General features: G+C 41.3%; 1 protein-coding gene across 1 annotated transcript in view; it reads right to left on the bottom strand.

Moving 5' to 3' along the window:
* The window catches only part of VSIG1 (V-set and immunoglobulin domain containing 1), a 31,500-nt gene that overhangs the window by 2,358 nt on the left and 5,820 nt on the right, over positions 1-23,322 (bottom strand). Inside the window, exons 2-5 of the mRNA XM_043897709.1 lie at positions 14,879-15,042; positions 6,874-7,072; positions 787-942; positions 280-399 (exon numbers count right to left, since the gene is read on the bottom strand). Coding sequence (XP_043753644.1) covers positions 280-399; positions 787-942; positions 6,874-7,072; positions 14,879-15,042 — 639 coding nt within the window. The remainder of the gene's footprint in view (positions 1-279; positions 400-786; positions 943-6,873; positions 7,073-14,878; positions 15,043-23,322) is intronic.

The following is a 23,322-nucleotide window of genomic DNA, read 5'->3' as shown; positions in this document are numbered from 1 at the left end:
CCCATCCCGTGAATCTGTGACCAGTGGGAAATATTCAGGGCATTCATATAGTGGGATAGTTCCTTGTATAGGCTGGGACCGTGGAAAGCCCTAGAACTCTACATATATGAAGTATTATATAAGCATTAGATATTAGGATGGTTGTCCATTGTATCATTCTATAAATAAAGCACCAAAATCTCCAGAGTCAGGAAGGACTAACCAAGAATTCTAAGTGACTTGATTGGCAGGCACAGGATACTTAAGGAGACACTGTTAAAAGTTATATAATCCACTTACATGAAGTAGTTAGGTCAATTTCACAGGAACTATTGCCAAGGATGTTAATAGCGGTGCACTGGTAATAACCTTGTTCAAAACTGGTCAGGTTTCCAATAAACAAAATCCCGGTGGCTGGGTCTGTCAATATCAGGAAATAATGTTTTGAAATCTTGTATATGGGTACAGATCATGGGAATGAAGCAGACCATCCAATGCCCACCCACTTCCTCAGATTGGCCTCCCTTTCTGGAGATGGATCAACTAGACCCCTGAGGACTCCCATCTGGGACCATGCCTATTTTCTCCATACCCGCTACCTCCAAGCCAAAAATGGTCTTGACTTCTAGAAGCTGGGGAGAAGACCAGAGGACAATCATTTTGATGACAGGCTGACATTCTTTGTACATTTCCCTCCCAAAAAAACAGAGGACTGAGCTCTAAGGACGAGCAGCCAGTCACATATACATGCTGTCAACCAAGCCCACACACCAGGCCTTGCCAGGTGCAGCAAAGATATATACTTACTGAAGTTTTCTTTCACTGGGACGATGTTTCTTCCTTCAAGTTTATACCAGTAGTACACAGGGGAAGGTGTTCCAAGCACCGAAAGGCAAGTAAGAGATATAGGATGGCCAGTTTCTGCTATTCCTTGGATGCTGCAGAAGGGCTTAGAAGGTTTGACTGTAAGACAATGACAAAGAGTAAGAAATCAGGTATGATGAATTGCAGTCTGTACCACTTCCTCACTCTCATTTTGGAGACTATGAACACTTTTTTTTAAATCTTAAAAAAACTTGTTTTGACAGTTTTCTAGTTGTACCACCAGATGGCAGTAGAGCACTTCAGGTGCAAAGACCTCTCTCGTCACTGGGCCATCTAGTAGCATCTCTTCCATCTGACTCTTCCTCAGATTCATAACCATGAATTTCCACATTGTGTCTTAAAATATGCCATTATTAAAACAGTCAAATGTAAACAAACATTAAACTAGGAACAGAGGTTATATTTTGGAAGCATGGTTTTAAAGGAAAAGAGAACATTAAACACTTTGAGATAGCTAATTTTTTCTCCCCAAAATTGTCTTATTAATGCCATATTTTTCTTTTCCTTTGTGAGTTATTTTTTGGCATAAATTCTCCTGGTGGTGACACACAATGGAAGGTTTGAATTTGCCCGTGTCCCTCATTGGGAGGGGAAACCCATTGTGGGGGAGGGGTGTGCCACAAGGCACTGAAATCTTGTTTCATCCTTCATGCCACTAGCATTTACTTGAGTGCCTCCTGTATGCCCAACACTGAACTAGGCACCAGAAATTCAAAAGTGCCTCTTACACAGTTTTGAAATGGGGTGGGGGGAGTGGTAAGAGATTAGGCTAGAGAGCAATGGAGACCAGAGCTTCAGGGGCTTTGTGTTTCACGTTTTTTATCCTGAGAGCAGCAGGTTCACAGAAGGAATTTAAGTAGGTGCGGAAGCACAATGATCATTCTAACTGAACTGTTCTGACTCCGGGAGTGCATGAGGCAAGGAAGGGGAGGAAACAGAGTTAAGAGGTATTAAGAAGTCCAGAGGGCTTGGATATGTGGCATGAGGAAGAGGGTGGGCTCAGTGATGACTCCCAAGTTTCTGATTTGGACAGCTGGGTACACCATCTTGCCACCCCCTGAGATAAAGAAGTCAAGGAGAGGAACAGGTGTTTGGGGAAGGAGTGAGGAGGAGGAAGGGGCAAAGATGAGGTCAGTTTGGGATATGCTGAGTTTCTATGCTTACGGATAAGTCCTGTGGGAAGCTGAAAATCTGATTCTTGCCACTCGTCTTACTGCTCACAGCTTATTATAACCTCAGTCTGACATGCAGATAAGGATCTGAATCAATATTTTCCCATTCACCTGCCTTATATTAATTTAGATATAAGACACTCCAAAGGCATAGATTCTCTCCCTTAGGCTTAGGCTGTAAATGCTCCGGACTACCCAGCTCTCTGACTCTTACTTGGGAGGCAGCAGTTAAGAGCACAGATCTGAGTCCACACTGAACCCTGGGTCTGCAGCTTTACACCAGATGTATTTAGGCAAGTAACCTAACATAGCCAAGCCTCAGTTAATTCATCTGTAAAATGTGCACAAGAAATTATCTGACCTCCAGCTAATCCAAATATATTGTGTTTATACAAATAAAATCATGCATATAGTATCTTACACATGGAATTGCTGTTGCCCACAGGCAGGAGTAAACACTGCGGTCACATTTCTGACATTGCAACTGACAACCTTCCAGTCTCGGACACTAACCCACTATACATATGAGCAGAAAAACAGATACAGCTATAGCTGTTTGAAAATTTCACCATCCCCTCTTTTTTAAAATTATAGTATACTTGATTTGCAATATTGTGTTATAGTTTTGGGTACACAATATAGTAATTAAGTATTTTCGCAGATTTTTATTCCATTATAGGTTATTACAAGATCCTGTGAAGTCGCTCAGTCATGTCCGACTCTTTGCGACCCCATGGACTCTAGCCTACCAGGCTCCTCAGTCCATGGAGGCAAGGGTACTGGAGTGGGTTGCCATTTCCTTCTCCAATGGGTATAGATTCCTTCTGTGTTATACAGTATATCCTTATTGCATATCTATTTTATATATAGTATTTTGAAGCTGTTAATCCCATACTCCTAATCTGTCCCTCCCCCTTCACTCTTCCCTTTGATAGCCATCAGTTTGTTTTCTATGTCTGTGAGTCTGTTTTGCATATATATTCATTTGTACTATTTTTCAGATTCCACATATAAGTGAGATACAGTATTTGTCTTTCTCTGTTGGACTTATTTCACTAAGCATAATATCCTCTAGGTCCGTCCACGTTGCTGGAACCAGCAGTATTTCACTCTTTTTATGGCTCAGTAATATTCCATTGTATATATGTACCATATCTTCTTAAACCAATTGCCTATTGTACAATCCCTTCTTTTGAACAGGTATCTTTTAATTAAAAGGAGTATTTTTCTGTTTAGCTCTTTATTCTCTCTTTCCTGGTATTGATCCCTTAGCTGCAGACAACTCTTTGGATTTGCCTATCCTAAATAAACTAGGCTATTTAACCAGAAATCCAACTATCACTAGATTTAGATACTGCCTTTTTTTTTTTAAAGATACTGCCTTTTAAAAAACATGGTGAATTTTATAGCTTTTACAGTGGAACAGAATAATTTGAACAGAAAATTAAATGGGGGTGTTTCATCACAAAGCCAGACCCCAGGACTTGAACTAATTATGGACCAAAACCTGGAATGACTTGCATTCATTTCTTGAGCCCAGAATCAAACCCAGATATTTTTCTGAACACATTTTTCTCCTTTTGTTTTTATTAACCAAACACTCAGTGAATCACTTTGAACCAAATCCCAAACCCATACACTTTCTAAAACTACTGATTCAGGATTGAATTGACATTTCATCCAGTTATAGTCCCCGACAGAACTTGGATTTTTACTGGCAAAGCCACTGATCTACCATTTAGCTTTATTGCTTTCAATAGAATTGTGGTGGGAAGAAGAGGCTCACCTCAGAAAATAAATGAAAATGTTTCAGTGTGTTCTCAAACCTTCCTAAATTCATCATTTTCTTTTTACGTGCCAAGTTGCAGAAGGAAGATGATGCTCATTCCAAATGCATACAAAATAATTATTCAAATTTCTTCTGGGTATTTTTCAGAGATTCATTTTCCAAGGCTGTCATACCTAATGGAAGTCTTTCAGATGAATGATCATGCAAACCACCTGGTCCTTTGCGCATTGCTGCTTCCTTCACCTAAACTGCACCCTGCCACCTCAGCCCCTCTTCTGCCTGACATGCTCTTACATATCCTTCAACATTCACTGCAGAAGTCACTTTCTCCAGGAAGCCTTCTCCAGTTTCCCCTGTGATCTCCCAGCTTACCTCTCCTCCCTCCACTATAAGCTTATGTGATACATCTGCCTCCCCCACTACATACTTAGAACTTTAGGAGGGCTGGGAGCCTATCTTTTACATCTTTCCATCTCCACTGCCTATCACAGTGACTGAACATCTGTTCAGGGTGTGCCAAATGAATATATGCATGAATAAGTGAGTGCATGGGGTTTGTGTCTACCACTGGGTTACAAAAGTTTCTGAAAGATGCATTGCTAGGAAGAGCAATATTTAAGGAAATGTCAATACCTCTCTCTCTTGGTCTCCCTCACATGCTTGCCTGGGCTTCTCAGGTGGCACTAGTGATAAAGAACATGCCTGCTAATGCAGGAGACGTTAAGAGTCGTGGGTTTGATCCCTGGCTTGGGAAGATCCCCTGGAGGAGGGCAGTGTAACCCACTCCAGTATTCTTGTCTGGAGAATCCCATGGACAGAGGAGCCTGGTGAGTTACAGGCCATAGGGTCACAAAGAATTGGACACGACTGAAGTGACTTAGCACGCACATGCTTGCCCCCACCATGCCCCACCCCTCAGTCAGGGCAGACAGAACAGGCACTCATGTGCAATAGAATTTGAGAGCTGCCAACAGCCTCTGCAATTTTTAGAGAAAATTATCAGTCTCAAAATTTCCAGAAAGCATAAATTTGTAGAACATCTTTGTTCTTAGCCTAATTAATTAAAGTGGGATTTTGAGAATTCCCAAAGAAATCCAGAGTCTTTCATCTCTTACCTTGCCTGGATACTGGAGGCTTAAGGAAAAGTCATGACTCTTGGGAAAGGAAAACTTAGAAGGGAAATGACCCTCAACTTCTTACGGAAGTTCATTAGGAATTCTCTAAACTTTAAGAATATTAACTACCCTGTCTAACTTTACCTCAGGGCTAATTCCAAGCTCAGATAAAAAGAGGCTTGGCTTCTTTAGGTTGTTTCTGGTCAGAAGGACAACCCAGAGCTAGGGAGTAACAAAAATAGTAGAGGACTAATCCCTTAAACAGTCCTGGGTGTTCATTGGAAGGACTGATGCTGAAGCTGAAACTCCAGTACTTTGGCCACCTCATGCGAAGAGTTGACTCATTGGAAAAGACCTTGATGCTGGGAGGGATTGGGGGCAGGAGGAGAAGGGGATGACAGAGGATGAGATGGCTGGATGGCATCACCGACTCGATGGGCATGAGTTTGAGTAAACTCCGGGAGTTGGTGATGGACAGGGAGGCCTGGCGTGCTGTGATTCATGGGGTCGCAAAGAGTTGGACACGACTGAGTGACTGAACTGAATCCCTTAAATTCTTTGAACACTGAATCTCCAATATGTCATTTGATTCTCGTAATAATATGACTGGGCAGAAATTACAACCCCATCTCAAAATGGCCAGAGAAAGGTGAACTGACTAGCACTGAGGCCAGTGCATACATCATTTAGCTCCCGTGTATATGGCTAGTCTTCCAACCCAGAACATCAACTCTCCCAGGAAAGGGTTTATGGATATGTGTCTTGTTGTCCCCTGTACCCCCAAAGCCTAGCACAGGATGCAGCAAAAATAAGAACACGATGGAGTTACCTTGCTCCTAGAAATCAGCTCTTGATTACCTTTTCCTCTTTTCCAGGTGAGTAGATGCAGTAGCAAGCCTCACAGTAAAGAGTTGGTTCTTTGTTGGCATCACTTGGGCCGCAAGCTCAGACAATACTGGACAGTCCTCCTCCTTGTGCACCTTGTTACCAATTGAGGCTTTTCCAATTTACTCAATTATTGTCTGATCTAGTTCCTTTTTTTCCCGGGATGGATGTACACAGCTCAAGAGCAGCCATGGCTAGACCAGTTCCACTTGAGGTTACATAGAAGTGGGAGAGCCCTTAGCTCAACTTGGTAATGGGTGAAGGTTGACAGCCCTTGCCTCCCTCCCGTCCATACGTGTGAAGGCCTGCAGATAGGACTTGCTAAGCAATACAGACAGGGGCAAAACTCAGACAGAGATTGGAAGGAGCCCTAAAAATCACCAATATTGTGAACTTCCCCAAGAGCAGAAACCATGCCTCTATCATGGCTCCTGACCCGAAGCAGGCACTTAATAAACACCGCATAAATGAACCACTCCAAATTCATTTGAAGAACAGATATGACTTGCTCCATGTCACAGAATGAATATTTGTGTATAAGTAAATGAATCAACTCTGGTCCTTTTTCCAAATAGCATTAATATTTTAGAAAAGGACCTTTCTGCCTTTATTTAAAAGAATAATTTAACAGTGGGAATTGTGGCTGGCTTAGGAGAGGTCAAAAGTTGACAGTTGTCTCCCCCAGGTAGGACTGGCTTCAGTTGGAGGTTCTCACTGAAAGAGTTGCTAGTGATCATTTGGTGAGACTGTGGGTTGTCCTGTCTGTTCTCACTGCATCCTTCAGAGATAGGGACCCAAGAGGTTTGGTCATCCATTGTTATCTGTCATGGTGGCAGCCCCATTTGTTTTGACAACTGTTTCAACATGTTTTGTGAGTGATTTTTCAGTGTTATTCTATGGGTTGGATTGGTGTGGTGTGTCTCTATTTTCCTGGTAATAAAAGAAGTAGGGAGGATATTCACCCTTGGGACTTAATTGGCACCATAACTCACTGCCTTGGCTCATTCAAATTGAAAACGAGAAAAAGCAGAAAATAAAATGTCCATACCTAACACGCTGACACTGATGGTGCCTTGATTTTTGCCGAAAAAGTCAGGGGGGTTGTTAACATCACAGACGTAGATGCCACTGTCTTCTGGCTGCATATGCGAGATGGTGATGGACGCGTTACCTGAAGTGTTGGACCCTACAATGCGATCTTTAAATTTTCCTATGGCTGTAGCTTGTCCACCTTCAGAATAGTAAATCTAGGAGAGAAAATGACATAAATGAGAACTGGACAATGTCTCAGGCTAGGATAAACTACTTGGAAGTTCTCTCTATCCAATGTTTCCTTCTTGGACGATAACTAGAATCCCCCCACCCCTCCCACCCCTGGTAAGACCCCTGTGGCAAAGATTTCTCAGCTCAGTGGGACACTGTAGGTCTCTCAAGGCTGTACACAGTTGTGACCTCATTTGTGCTCAAAGTAGCTCTATGATATCATCAGAGCACAAAGGTATGCCTGTCTTGTAGACAGTAGGCAGCCAGAGCTGACAAGATTCAACACCTAAGCTTAGGCCAGGAGATCAGGATACTCCCCAATGAGTCTACCTGAAAGAAACTCATTGTTTAGGACACAAGTGTCTGATGGGGAAACCAAACCATCATTTTATTCTACTTTACAAACTTTCTTTGCCTTGAGTTTACCCAGTGGGCTTATCTAGAATATCTGATTCCTCTAAAAGAATATTCATGCTCCTTTTGAACACACATATTCTTTTGGGTAAGCAAAACTGAGTTCATTCTGTTTGTTAGAAGAATAACATTTCAGAGCAGAAAGGCTCCTGAGAAACCATGTGGCCCCATCCCCTCACAATGGTGGTATAAGGATGAAGCAAAGTCACTTAGTCAAGGGCCTAGGAAGTGCTTGGTCAACAGTAGCTATTACCTTTCTCCTCACATGGCAGGAGGAAGAAATGGAATTATTAATGCTTTCAGATAAAGGCAGGCACTCAAGTACAGACTAATGACCCACCCAAAGTCATAAAGATTTATATATTATTATTTTAATTAACTAGATTTAAGAAATATCTTGATTCTAGTCCCATCTGTATTATAGAACTTGGATATTAAATCATAATGGTAACCATGGGAGCAGCAGAGTGTGATGTAAAAAGGCCTGGTCTAGGAATAAGACCTCGGTTTTAGCCACACTGGGCCTCTGATTATAACATGGGAGAGGTAGCCGCTGGTCATGTCTCCATGGCAACCTGCTTTGCAGTAAGAAAAAAAGTCATTTAATCTCTTCAACCTTTAGTTTCCATATCTGAACAAGGAACCAGAGCAGTGTTCTCTAAAGTATGATATGTATTCTCCTAGTATAGGCACATAAGTTGATTTTAGGTTGTAAATAATTGAAAACTTAAAAATCTAATGTGTATTAGAGACAAATCTAACACATCAAATCTGTGAACTCATGGATGTTATTGTTTACAGTGAAACTAAGGCAGACGCTTTTAAGACTTTTAAAAACCAAGTCAGGGAATTCTTTGGCACTCCAGTGGTTGGAACTGAGTACTTTTAACTGCTGAGTGGCCCAGGTTCAATCCCTGGTCAGGGAACTAAGATCTCACAAACCTCACAGTGTGGCCCCCCCCAAATGTCAATATAGAAAACATTAAACAATTACTGGTGCTGGTAATACACAAATATGACAAAAAATCATGAAGATGAGACATGAATAGACTAAAGCTTAAGAATCACTGGATTAGGTGATCCCGAGGTCCCTTCATAATACGCAGTCTATGTACACACTTTGTTAGTTTAATATAAATGCCTGTGACTCCAGTGATTGTTTTGCATTATCAATAAACTGGGATTGCCCTAGTCCACTGGCAATTGATATTTAATAAAATCTACTAGAAGAGACTTATGGTTCATTTAATTCACTCTTCTCACTTTATAGAAGAGATTGAAGCCTAGAGAGCTTTAAAAAAGACACACAAAGTTAACAGCTGAGTTGGGTCTAGAACCCAGTTCTTCAATTTCCTTGTCCAGCATTCTTTACATTAACAGGCTAATGAGACAGGGAAGGCAATCAGAAAACCAAAAGATATTGTCTACATAAATTCAAATGTATTCTCTTTCAGGGAAACAGCCAGGAAGTTTTTAAACTAAAGCACAGAGGGAGAGTCTGATGGAAAATTCAAAGAAAAGAGTATCTTTAAGGAGAAAACAACTTGTCTCTCTCCTGCGGTCCTCTAACATCAACTAGCTTTCTTTCGTGCCCTGAAAGAGCCATTTATAAGTCAATTCGCCCATTCATACCTACTGAAATCATAAACTCTTGCTCCAGAGGGGTCTTGTTTGACTTACAAACTGGTAAGCCAGTGTAACCTAAGGTATTCAAGTGGGGCAGGAGGAAGTTCAACTTGTCAAAGGTCTATTTCCTTTAAGTGAGTTGACATCCAAGATATCCGGCTTTCCATTTCACTAGCCAGCCTAGCCTTATTTACTTTCTAATTAACAATTTGTGACCCTGTAGACTCTTACCTGGAATGCAGCCTGTGGTCTATCAAGGAAGCCCTTTGCAGCTTAGGTATCTGGCCACATCCCCTGCTCCCAGGAAGACTGGGGGGTTGGTCAGCCTGTTTTATATTGAGGCTTTATGACATCACAATGAGAAACATCAGTCCTGCCTACAGCCTGCAGCAAGTCCCAGAAGATCTAGGGGGAAAGACTTTATTTCTACAAAGAGTAGGGGGCCAAGAGAGTGTGTTTTAGGTCAAGACTAGGACATGAAAAGAAGCCACACTAAAAGTTTCATGGTTGGCCATGTATCAATAAGCAAATAAGTCATGAGGCCCTAGACTTGTAACTTCCCTGAAAAAAGGACCTTCACCAACCCTTCGATCCTAGCTCCTCACACTGTGAGCCTAATAAATTCTGTTGTCCCACAAATAATACTGAAAATGTCTGGAATGGAAGCAGAGGTTAAAGAGGTGTAACAATGGACACCTAAAAGGGAAAGGCCCTGGCCTCAGGGTGCTGTGTGAGAAGGAAAGTCCCCAAGGCTAGCCAGTGGCCAGACACATAGGTGGAGGGGCTTTCTGTTAGGGGAAGTCCACACTGTCATATCGTCCTTGTGAAGAAAGAAAATGAAATGCTTTCCTGAAACTACTTATCTAATCACACAGGAAGGAACTGCAACTTGGTTCCATTTTCCACAAAAGAATAATTCTTTTAAAAATCAAAGCTGAACGATGGCCAAAGCCTGGCTCATGATCCTGTGAGGCTTGTACACTTTTCAAGGAAAGTATATTGTCAATTTAGAGATCAAACAAATTGAGGTCCAGGAAAAGCCACGGCTGTTCAACAGGCCACATTCTTTGGGGGTGATGATGGGGGTGGCAAGTCTGCCCTGAGAAAATCCATCCATGTATTCCTTTAAGTGGCGCTTGTTCATTTTTTGGCCACTTGCCTTTTGTGGCTGTGTTCACAGGAGAATGCCCTACTTTCCCCCCAGGGTCCTCTCTGCCTGCCCCGTGGTGATGTTAGAGGCTGATTACGGAGACATAACAGCACATTAGTTATAAGACTCCCAAAGAGATAACTCATCGCATGGTTGCTAAGGCAGTGGAGCCTTCAGGAACCAGCTGGATACTGGAAATATGGGAACTAGCTGGGAGGGGCTGGTGGGTAGTGGTAAGATCATGGAGGATAGTAAGGACTGTGGTGAACTGCAGAGCCAAAACAAACAAGGCTTTCAAACTGAGCAAATAAACAAAATACTGGGTTGGCCAACCAACATGCATTTACTGGCCAAATAGGGCCCAGAGGTTGCCAGTCTGCAACCTCTGATTCATCCTCTTCTACTACAGGAAAGGACACACAGGCCCCATAAGAGGAAGTGATCATCCCAAGGTCACACACTTGGTAGTCAGACCTAGAATCCAGACCTCTCAAGTCCCTTGAATCCATGAACATGGCACTCACATGCCTGCCTTGGACCAAGAAGATGACTTCCAGGCCACCCTACCCTCTTGGGGCCATTCCATCACCTTCTCCAGCCCAAGCCTTCTTCTTCCAATTGCTGCTATTCATTGGCATGATGTTTCCCATGCCAAGTGGGTTCACCACATGATGCCTTCAGTGGATGCCAGCTGCAATAACAGCCTTTCTCTTCCTCCTGTGCCAAGCTCCTATTCACATAAGGCTGTGCAGCTGGGAGCCAGATTTGTCCAAAAAGATTTTTCCCTCAGCTTTGTGATACTGCTCTCTAACTAGCGCTGGAATATGAACAAGAAGGGTTGAAGGAATTCAGTCTGCTTTCTGTTTGAGTCTGAGTCTGAGCTAATAAATGCCTTTAGCCTCCAGAGCTGCTTTTGTGGGTTCCTTTTGGAAATGTGCAAGTCCACAGCAAACCACCTATTCTTTCCCTTCCAGCTTCTTCCTTTCCTGCTCTGCTCATAAAGGCACTAACCATGGGAGAAGAGGAATGTAGAGTAATGATGGTCTCAAGCCTAGAATTTTCTCTAGACTATTTAAGGAGGCTGGGATTGCACATGGAAGGAATATAACACCAAAAGGAAGGCTTGCCTGTTCCAAACCACTCCCTTCCCAGCCTGCCATGTGCCTGAGACACCCACCAGTTGAACTGTTTCTGTAAGTCACGGAAGGTTTCTGCTTAAACAGTTTTTGTGAGAGAGAACAAAGTAAATGGTCACTAGCATTAGTGACCTTAACACCTTAGCATTACATTAATTTATCAGATTTAGTAAGAATAGACATCTGAAGAAATGGGACACTGAAAAGAAAAAATTTGATTGGGAGGGGTGCTGGGAAGGGAAGAAGCTGGAGTATTTCTCAATGGGAGCCACACTGGCATTTGGGGCAAACGATTCTTTCCTGTGTGGGTCTCACCTACATATCACAAGACATTAAGCCCCTCTAGACACCATCCACTAGCATCAGTAGTGACTCCCATTTATAACAATTAGACCAACAGTTTGCTCATTTTCAAGTGTGCTCCTAAGGAGATGAAGCACCCTCACTTCACCAATATTTGAAAAGCATTGGATATAATACTATATGTAGAGGCCAAGCTAGAAGAATCTAAGCAGCCATGGAGTATGATGATACTAGGTTCTAGAAAGAAGTTGTTCACATTATATGGGTGTTAGAGAGGTGAAGATGGTGCAGGGTTTCTTCCACTGTGGCTATCCTAGATGCGTACGTGTTGTTTGAGAGACTCATGCTAAGTAGGTTCCATGCCTGTCCTGTTCAAGGGCAGGTGAGGTCCCTGTATTAATAATTTTTCCAGTGACTAGCTGAATGAAGAGGCAGCCATTCATAAGAAGGGAACCAAAACTTCCAAGCTAGCCTGCCTGTTCTGGGGTCTAGAGTCTTCAGCTATGACTCTTGCTGAGGAACTGACTATCTGAATCTGTCCATGTCTTCTGAAAGGAGGGCTTCTCTAAAAGAAAGACCATGCTAATGAATATCCTTTGGCCACCTGATGTGAAGAGTCAACTCATTGGAAAGACACTGATGCTGGGAAAGAATGAGGGCAGGAGGAGAAGAGGGTGGCAGAGGACAAGATGGTTGGATGGTATCACCGACTCAATGGACATGAGTTTGAGCAAACTCTGGGGGGTAGTGAAGGACAGGGAAGCCTGGCATGCTGCAGTCCATGGGGTCGCAAAGAGTTGGACACAACTTAGTGACTGAACAACAACAACAACAAATGAATATCCTGGCACCTGGTCAGAAGACTTATGGAATACCTCCATAGCCTCTATTCACAAAGGAACCCTATGGAGGGGGTAGTCCCTAGGAGATAATATTCTCCCCTGGGTACTGAGAAATACTAGGTCTTGGAGTCAACTGCTCCTTTAACACAATGATTTTGGGGGAGGAGAAGATAAGCTTATTACAAGAGTTGACCACTGCCCTGATCAAGGCAGCAATAGAGCCTGAAACTTTCAGAGGAAGATGAAAGGAATTCCAGACATGGGCATGAGAAAGCAAACTCAAGACTGTCTCAAGGCTTCCCTGGTGGCTCAGTGGTAAAGAATCTTCCTGCCAATGCAACAGACATGGGTTGGATACCTGATCTGGGAAGATCCCACATGCTGTGGAGCAACTATGCCTGTGCACCACAGTTATTGAGCCAGTACTCTAGAGCCCAGGAGCTGCAACTATGGAGCCCACGTGCTACAGCTACTGAAGCCCTCACACCCTAGAGCCCACACTCTGCAATAAGAGAAGCCTGCATACTGCAACGAAGAGTAGCCCCTGCTCACTGCAACTAGGGAAAAGGCCCATACAACGAAGACTCATCACAGCCAAAAAAAAGACTGTCTCACCTCTGCCAGGGGTTTGTGCTGATCTCAACTGTTACCAAACTCTGACCCTCCTATTCCACTTCAAAAATCTGGTGCCACTAGCCTAGAGACTCCAAATAATGAGGGGGTCCAACAGTACAGGTGTTACTGCCTGAGAGGTCCAACTACATCTTCCCCAAGCATCTCTTGCACGCACCAGTTTTAGACACTGACTGACTGCCTTTTTCTCAATATTGAGGCATGGGCCGTGCTGTGTTTGAGCAGAAGTGGGTGGATCTGAGGACTGAATGCTACAAGGTACACTGCCCATGTAGAAGAATATTACTGTTCTACCATAGTTTGAAGAGAGGCACAGAGTGATTCAAATACTTGTGTGACCCCATGGACTGTAGCCCACCAGGCTCCTCTGTCCATAGAATTCTCCAGGCAAGAATACTGGAGTGTGTTGCCATTCCCTTCTCCAAGGGATCTTCTCGACCCAGGGATCAAACCCAGGTCTCCTGTATTGCAGGCAGACTCTTAACCATCTGAGCCACCAGGGAAGCCCCTCTAGGGTAACCAGTACTGAACAAAACTGTTGAACTTTGACTAGAGGGCGGCACTGATAGAGTCTCCTCTTGAACGATGTTTCCTTCTGAACAAATGTTCAAGACCTTTGGTACAAAGAGGAGTCAGCACCTCCGAAAGCTCAGTGATGGCTGAAGTGACACTGGCGCTCCTCCTTCTCCACCTCCACCCTTGGGCCTCCTCCAGCCCACTCAACTTGCCTCTCTCCCTATCTTCTCTCATCATCACCCTTGCTTTCCTTCAAGGCCCAACTCAACTATATCCAAACCACACTGATTTGTCTCTTCTCTGAACTCCTTGTTTTGGATCATACATCCTTTTGAAAATCTGATGAAAGCTACAGATTTTTCCCCCTCAAGGGATATGTATTGGCATACAAGCTTGCACACTCACATGCATAAATGTGCACACATATGCCCCCTCCCCCAACACACACACATAAATCACACACTTTTGAGTATATTCATTTTAGTCTTTGGACTGATTTAAAGGAGGAATTACCCTTAAGGCCAGATGAAAAAAAATCTAGGAATAGGCAACTTGCAAGTAGAATCATCCTCCTCTGACTTTCATCCACCCTCCCCCAGTTACCTCTTACCCAGACCCCAGCCTCCCTTCCAGTCCCTTATCCTCTAGCCTCCAGCTGCCTCTGATTCCCCAGGGTTCATTACGACTTTGCCCTTACCCACCCATGTAGGGAGTCTCATTCCATTAGGACTCAGTCTGGTACAATGAGCTAGCTCACTTGACAAGCAGTGTCCAGATACTAAGTTTCACAGAGATCTGCGGATCAATTAGGACACATATTTGAACTAGAGTTTTCTGAAAATAATAGGGAGAGATCTGGAGGAGGGGAAGCCCTTTCAGAACTACTGCTCATTTCACCCAAGAAAGACCCTTCCTGCCTACTCTAGAATATATGATATACTTGATGCTGACCTACACAGAATGGAGGTCACAGGCTGTAACTAAATATGAGGAGAGGACAAAGGCTGTCACTTAGAGGATGATCTTCCCTAAACAGCTATTTCCAAACTTCTAGTATCTGAGGCTCTGCTCCTGTTGCCACTGGCTTACCATTCCTTCTTCACACACTGACCCCAACAGTTTATGTCAGAACTACTGAAGGGGAATAGTTCATGGGGAAAAAGTTCTTACAGAAACTGGTTGTGACTCCTCCTTATGGAAGAATGTCCACTGAATGGAGAGCTTGTTCAGTGAGGCCACAGTGGTGGTGTAGGTGCAGATGAGAGTGACATCAGATCCAATGGTCACATTCACAAAACTGTCTGGGATGGTCACTTGCACTCCATTAACTTGACCTGAAAAGATAATCATCAAAAAACAATGGCACACCTTCACATTCTAGTGACTTTTTTTTTTTTTATTACATGACATCTTATTTGAGGAATCCAAGGTGAGGAGGAGAATGTAGAATGAACCATGTCTGAAAGTCAAGCAAGCAACTGGCATGGGGTAGGAGAATTTCTAACTAATTACAGTGTGAAGATCTTCAACTTCTATGTGGTGGTGAGTTAACAATATTAAACTGAGAATTTCTTCTGTGTGAGTATGGCCTGACACGGAAGTTCTTAAAGTGTTGTCCAGAGACCCAAAAAGTCCATGACTATTGAGAACAACCAATGCAGTTGGTCCAGGGCTGATGAAGTTCCTTGCATGTGGCACATTCAGTTTTAAAACCAGGTAGGTCTTGAGCAAGTGATGCTGGTTTTGCTAGGACTTTTCAGTGCTTAAACCAGGAAAGTCCTAAGAAAACTAAATGAGTTGGTTATCCTAGCCCTAAGACCATTTTAGGGAGGCTACAAGACCTGCAGTGGTAAAGAATCAGCCTGCCAATGCAGGAGATGCAGGTTTGACCCCTGGGTTGGGAAGATTCCCTGGAGGAGGAAATGACAACCCACTCCAGTGTTCTTTCCTGGAAAATTCCATGGACAGAGGAGTCTGGCAGGCTACAGTCCGTGGGGTCGCAAAGTCAGACACAACTGAGGAACTTAGTGCAGGCACAAGATCAAAATTATGTTCATAATATTTTTGTATGTCTTTGTCTGGTTTTTGTATCAGGTTAATACTAGTTTCAAAAACAAGTTTGAGATGTTCCCTCCTCTTCTTCTATTTTTTTGAAAAAATTGTATAAAATTGTTAATTATTTTTTAAACATTTGGTAGAATTATACAGTGAAAGTATCTAGGCCTGGAGATTTCTTTTTTCAGGAGGTTTTTAAATTATGAATTCAATTTCCTTAATGATTATAGAGATAGTCAGACAATACATCTTCTATTGAGTGAGTTTTAGTACTTTGTTGTTTTTGAGGAATTGATCCATTTCTTATAAGTCATCAAATATGTGAATAAAGTTGCTCATAGTATTCTCTTATTGTATTTTTAATGACTGCAGGATATATAGTGATATCCCATATTTCATTTCTGATATTGACAATTTGTGTCTTATCTCTTCTTATTTTTATCAATCTTGTTAGAGGTTTATCAACTTTTTTTCAAAAAAAACAGACTTTATTTCATTTAATTTTCTCTATAGTTTTCCTATTTAAATTCCATTGATTTCAGCTCTTGATTGTTTCCTTCCTTCTGCTTGTTTTGGGTTTGTTTTATTCTTTTTTTCCTAGTTCCTTGATATAAAAATTTCAATCATTCCCTTGAGACTTTTCTTCATTTCAAATCTAAGCATTTAGTGTTATAAATTTCTCTCTCAGCACTGCTTTAGCTGCATGTTACATTTGTCTGTATTTTATATTTCAATTTTCACTCAGTTCTATATATATTTTAAAAATTTCCTTTGAGACTTTCTCATTGATCCACAGATTATTTAGAAGTGTGCTGCATAATTTTCAAGTATTTAGAGACTGTCCTGTTGTCTTTCTGTTCCTGCTTTATAGTGTATTTCCACTACACTCAGAAAATAAACTTTAATTTCAAATTTTTTAAAGTTGCTGAGGTCTGTTATATGGACATGCCTATGGTCTATCTTGCTAAGTGTTCTTGGGTGCTTGGGTAAAAAAGTGCATTCTGCTCTTTTGGGGTAGAGTGTTCTATACAAAGAGCCTTGTGTGCATCAGTGCCAAGTCACTTCAATTGTGTCCGACTCTTTATGACCCTGTGGACTGTAGCCCACCAAGTTCCTCTGTCCACAGGATTCTCCAGGCAAGAATACTGGAGTGGGTTGCCATGCCATCCTCCAGGGGAATCTTCTCTACCCCGGGATCAAACCCACATCTCTCATGTCTCCTGTACTGGCAGGTGGGTTCTTTATCACGAGCACAATCTGGGAAGCCCATCTATACAAAGAGATGTACTTTGAGAATAACATTGAAACAAAACATGTATATTACTGTATGTAAAATAGATGACCAGTGCAAATTCTATGCATGAAGCAGGGTACCCAAAGCTGGTGGTCTGGGACATTCCAGAGGGATGGGGTAGGCAGGGAGGAGGGAGGGGGGTTCAGGATGGTGGGAACACATGTACACCCATGGCTGATTCATGTAGATGTATGGCAAAAACCACCACAATATTGTAAAGTAATTAGCCTCCAATTAAAATTAAATAATTTTAAAAAAACACTATGATTACTCACCAAGACAGACCACATTCTGGGCCATAAAGAAGACCTTAACAATTTTAAAAGAACAGAAATCAAACACTGTCTGCTCTCAGACCACAATGAAAATAAAGTAGAAATCAATAACAGAAAAGATTACTTGAAAGCCCCAAAATACTAGGAGATTAAACAACATGCTTCTAAATAACATATGGGTCAAAGAAGAAATCTCAGGAGAAATTTTAAAATATTTTTTAACTAGATGAAAGTGAAAATACAACTTATCAAAATTTATGGTATGCCACCAAAACAGGGCTTAGAGGAAGATTTACAACACTGAATGTGAAAGCTCTAAAATCAATCATCTGAGCTGTTCCTTAGGAAACTAGAAGAAGAAGAGTAATAAACAATAAGGTCCTACTGTATAGCACAGGGAGCTATCCTCAGTATCCAGTGATAAACCATAATGGTAAAGAATATGAAAAAGAACATATATGTATAACTGAATAACTTTGCTGTACAGCAGAAATTAATACATTGTAAATAAACTATATTTCCATAAAATTAAAAAAAATTTAAGAGTATATTAAATTCAAAGTAAGCAGACGAAAAGAAATAATGAAAATTAGAGTAGAAATCAATGAAACTGAAAACAGGAAATAAATAGACAAAGCCAATGAAACCAAAACTGGTTATCTGAAAAGATAAAGAAAATTGATAAGGCTCTAGTTAGGCTAACTAAGAAAAAAACACAAAGGCTATAATTGCTAATAAAAGAGGGGCCATCACTGCAGATACCATGGACATTAAAAAGATTAATAAAAGAATACCAGGAACAAATCTATGCCCACAAATTTGACAACCTAGATTAAATGGCCCAATTTCTTGAAAGACACAATCGCCAAAACTCACACAAAAAGTAGCCAATTGGAACAAGCCTATGTCTATTCTGTATCTATGAAAGAAATTGAATAAATAATTAAAAACTTTCCAAAATAGAAAGCACCAGGTTCAAATGGGTTCACTGGTGAATTCTATCAAATATTTAAGGAAGAAACTGTATCAACTGTCTACAATCTCCTTTAGAAAACAGAACAAAGGGAATGCTTCCTAACTCATCCTAAGATGCCAACGTCACCCTAATACTAAAACCAGAAAAAGATATTACAAGAAAACTATAGACCAATATGTCTTATGAATACAGATGCAAAAATCCTCAACAAAATATTAGCAAATCAAATCCAACAATGAGTAAAATGAATTTCTACACCAAGACCAAGTGTGATTTATACCAAGCATGCAAGCCTGGTTCAACACTTGAAAATCAATTCATTATCACAGAAATAGGCTAAAGAAAAAAAATCACATGATATCAATATATGCAGAGAAAGCATTTGACAAAGTCTAACATGTATTCATAATAAAGACTCTCAATAAACTAAGAATAGGGAACTCCTTCAATTTGATGTAGAACAGCTACAAAATTCCAACAGCTAATATCATACATAATGGTGAAAAACTAGAAGCTTTCCTACTAAGATCAGGAACAAGGCAAGGATATCCCCTCTCATCACTCCTTTTCAGTCTTATACTGGAAGTCCTAGCTGATGCAATAAGACACAAAAAGGAAATAAAAGGTATATGGATTGTGCAAAATGACAGATGACATGCTGCCTATGCAGAAAACCAAAAAAAATCAGCAAAAAAACTCCTGAAACTAGTTAGTGATTATAAGAAAGTTCCAAGATACAAGGTTAATGTACAAAACTTTATTGCTTTCCTGTATACTAGCAATGAACAAGTAGAATTTAAAATTAAAAACACAATGGGATAAATTAGGAGATTGGGATGAACACACACACACTACTATACATAAGACAGGTAACCAAAAAGGACTTTCTGTGTAGCACAGGGAACTCTACTCAATATTCTGGGATAATCTATATGAGAAAATAATCTGAAAAAGAATGAATATATGTGTATTTATAACTGAATCACTTAGCCATACACCTGAAACTAACACAACATTGTAAATCAACTGTGCTCCAATAAAATTAAAATAAAAGAACACACAATCATTTATATAAAATACACAAAATTTAAATCAAATACTTAAGTCTAACAAAATATGTACAAGATCTATATGAAGAAAACTAACAACTCTGATGGAAGAAATGAAAGAAGAAATAATAAATGGAGAGATATTTCAGTCCTAAGGATAGGAAGACAATATTGTCAAGATGTCAGTTCTTCCCAACTTGATCTATAGAGTCAATGTAATCCCAATCAAAATCCCAGCAAGTTATCGTGTGGATATCAACTAAGTTACTCAAAAGTTTATATGGAGAGACAAAAGACCCAGAATAATCAACACAAAATACTAAAGGAGAAGAACAAAGTCAGAGGACTGATATTACCAACTTTAAGACTTCCTATAAAGCTACAGTAATCAAGACCATGTAGTACTGATGGAGGAATAGACAAAAAGATCAATGGACCAGAATAGAGAGGCTAGAAACAGACTCACATAAATATAATCAACTGATCTTTGACAAAGGAGCAAAGGCAACACAATGGAGGAAAGAAAATCTCAACAAACGGTGCTGGAACAATGGATGTCCACGGGCACCATAATAATAATCTATACATATATCTTACACATTTCACAAAATTATCTCAAAATGGATCACAGATCTAAATGTAAAAAGCAAAACAAAAACTCCTCGAACATAGACAGCATTGGAGAAAATCTAGATGACCTTGGGTTTGATGATGACTTTAGATACAACACCAAAGGCATGATCCATGAAAGAAAAAGTTGACAAAACTGAACTTCATTAAAACTGAAACTGCTCTGTGAAAGACAATGTCAAGAGAACTCTTAAAACTCGGTAATAAGCAGACAACTGGATTTTAAAAATGGACTAAGTACCATCAAGGGACATCTCACCAAAGGTAATATATAGATGGCAAATGAGCATATGAAAAGATCTTTCACATTGTATGTCATCAGGGAAATGCTAATTAAAACAACACTACAGGGGGTACTTCCCTGGTAATCCAGTGGTTAAGACTCCAGGTGTCTAATGCATGGGGTGCAGGTTGGATCCTTGGTCAGGGAACTAAGATCACACAAGCCACATGGCACAGCCAAAAAAAAATTTTTTTTAATTAAAAAAATTCACAACACACAATGCTGATGAGGATGTGGAGCAACAGAAACTCTCATTTGTTGCTGGTGGAAAGGCTAAAATGGTACAGCCACTTTCAGTTTGGTGGTTTCTTACAAAACTAAACATACTCTGACCATACTATCCAATAATTGTGTTCCTTGACATTTAACCAAAGAAGCTGAAAACATATGTCCACACAAAAAAATCTGCACAGAGATGTTTACAGAAGATTTATTTATAACTGCTACAACTTGGAAGCAACCAAGATGTCTGTCCTTCAGTAGGTGAATGGATTAAAAAACTGTGGTATATCCGGACAATGCAATGTTACTTAGTGCTGAAAATCAATGAGTTATCAAGCCGTGAAAAGACATGGAGAAATCAAGAAGTCAATCTGAAAAGGCTACACACTGTGTGATTCCAACTTAAATGACATTCTGGAAAAGGCAAAACTATGGAGACAGTAAACAGATCAATGGTTGCAAGGCACTGGTATAGAGGAAGGCATCAACAGGTAGAGCAAAAAGGATTTTTAGGACAGTGAAAATACTCTGTACAATAATACAATGGTGGATATATGTGATTATACATTTGTCAAAACCTATAGACATTTTGTCTATTAAGTTAGGAAACTTCTATTTTAAATCTTTCATTTTAGCAGATAGTCCATTTTATTTATGTTCTGTGCACAGCTCTCAGCCTACTTTGTGGGCTGTATTTCTAATGCTAGTTTAATTTTCAGTCTTTGTGGTATTGTTTTGGTCTGTTTGGTTATCTGGAGTCAGCAGGACTTCTGTACATCGCTGACCCTGTTGCCTGAGTGGGTGGAAGCATTTCCCCAGGTCAGGCTGCTGAGTGTCTTTCGGCGGAGGATAGGTATGGCAAGACACTCCTACTGGAACCCCCCAGCTGCTCTGGTGTCTCTGTTTGGGGGAGGAGAGACAAAGAGCCTTCTAGAACCAGGCACTTGCTGTGACTTCATCCTTCTTTTCTGTTTCACCCTCCCACCTCAGAATCGCTAGGTGAAAGTAGGGAATCTCAGGCCCAGTGAGGAAGGAGATTGCTTCTTTTGTCTACTATTGTTGGCGGGATTCCTGATGATTCCCTCTTGCCACTGTGTTTAGCTCATCTGATGTCAGAGGGACTCCCACTCATTCTGGGTTCTCTTCCTCCTTTGGGTAAAGAGACATAAGACACCCTGCCTCTCTGTTGTTTCCAGAGTCCCAAGCAAGTTTGCTTTTTCTCTTCTCTTTAAAAAGTTTTTATGTATTCATTTATTTTTGGCTGTTCTGGGTCTTCGGCGCTCTGCAGGTTTTTCTCTAGCTGGGGAGAGGGGGGGGTACTCTTGTAGCTGCAGTGTGCTGGCTTCTTCATTGTGGTGGTGTCCCTCGTTGTGGGGCAAGGGCTCTAGAGCACAGGCTCCACAGTTGTGGCACACAGGCTTAGTTGCTCAGTGGCATGCGGGACCTTCCCAGATCAGGGGCCAAACCCACGTCTCCTGACTTGGCAGGTGGATTCTTCATCACTAAGCCACCAGGGAAAGCCCTGCTTTCATCTTAATATCTTTCTGAGTTCTCCTTTGGTCGTCTCTTGCATTATTTCCAGGGAGGCTTTATACTTGTGCTTAGCAGGGAGAAGCAAGGAGAAACAGATCTGTGTCATTTTGTCCAAACCAGAAATCTTCAAGATTTAAGATTGTAAAAGAGCCTGAGACCACGATGTCTGAGAACTGTTGACCTTACAAAAGGATCTGCTGCCCATATGATTTGGAGGAACAACGAAGAGCCTCCTACTCCAAAATTCAGCCTACCAGTGTACTTGAAATCCTTAGTACTATGCAAGCAATTTCCCAAGGGGTGTTACAGGCGATGTTACTTTGGATAACATTATAGAGGCATAGTATCTTCCCTGGTGGATCAAATGGTAAAGCGTCTGCCTACAATGCAGGAGACCCAGGTTCGATCCCTGGGTTGGGAAGATCCCCTGGAGAAGGAAATGGCACCCCACACCAGTACTCTTGCCTGGAAAATCCCATGGACGGAAGAGCATGGTAGGCTACAGTCCATGGGGTAGCAAAGAGTCGGACACAACTGAGCGACTTCACTTTCACTTTATAGAGGCGTTAGCTCATTTGAATAACTGGTTATTATCCATTGCAAAGTCAGAGTATAGAATATAGAAGCTCTCCAGGGTGGAACATGACTGTCAGGCAGGTGTTAAAAAACGGTCAAGTTTAAAAGATGCTCTCTATGCTGCAGGGGGGCTAGAATGAGAAAGCTAGCTACCTTCAGGGTTGGGACAGGATGAAGATACAAAGATGACAGGAAGATCAGAGGAAATAGTACAGAAAGACAAATTCCTGGCCCCCTTCCCAAAGATGACTTTAATTTTATTTTTTCTTAGTGACAGGGGTCAGGCAAAAGGAACTCAGGGATTTAACAAATATTTTGAAAATTTTAAAGAAAAAACAAACTATTGTACTGATTACCCCTAGTTTCCTGGACTCAATAGCCATGTTCTCTGTCACAGCCAGGTCATCTGATCCAGATGCTTCTCTCCCGGAGTTGGCTGTTTACATCAATGTCTTGATGAATTGAGAGAAGTATTTTAGGGTAGGCACTCATGCAGCATCTTCTGACTCCATACAGTTTTCCCTCTCCCAATGTTCTCCTTCCTATGCATTCCTGGTTCCCATAACACCTCCCCACAAAACAAAGCTGGAGTGCAGAAAGCAGCTACTCTTTTTGATGGAAAATTCACTGGAGATCGCTAAGTGACTCTCCTGCCCTCAAAAGCCCTTTTTTTTTTTCTCCTGGAAGTTAGGCTCATCCATCTCTGGCTATGCGCAAATAG

Source organism: Cervus elaphus, chromosome X, assembly GCF_910594005.1.
Source record: "Cervus elaphus chromosome X, mCerEla1.1, whole genome shotgun sequence".
Lineage (NCBI taxonomy): Eukaryota > Metazoa > Chordata > Mammalia > Artiodactyla > Cervidae > Cervus > Cervus elaphus.
This window is presented reverse-complemented; position numbering and strand designations above follow the sequence as displayed.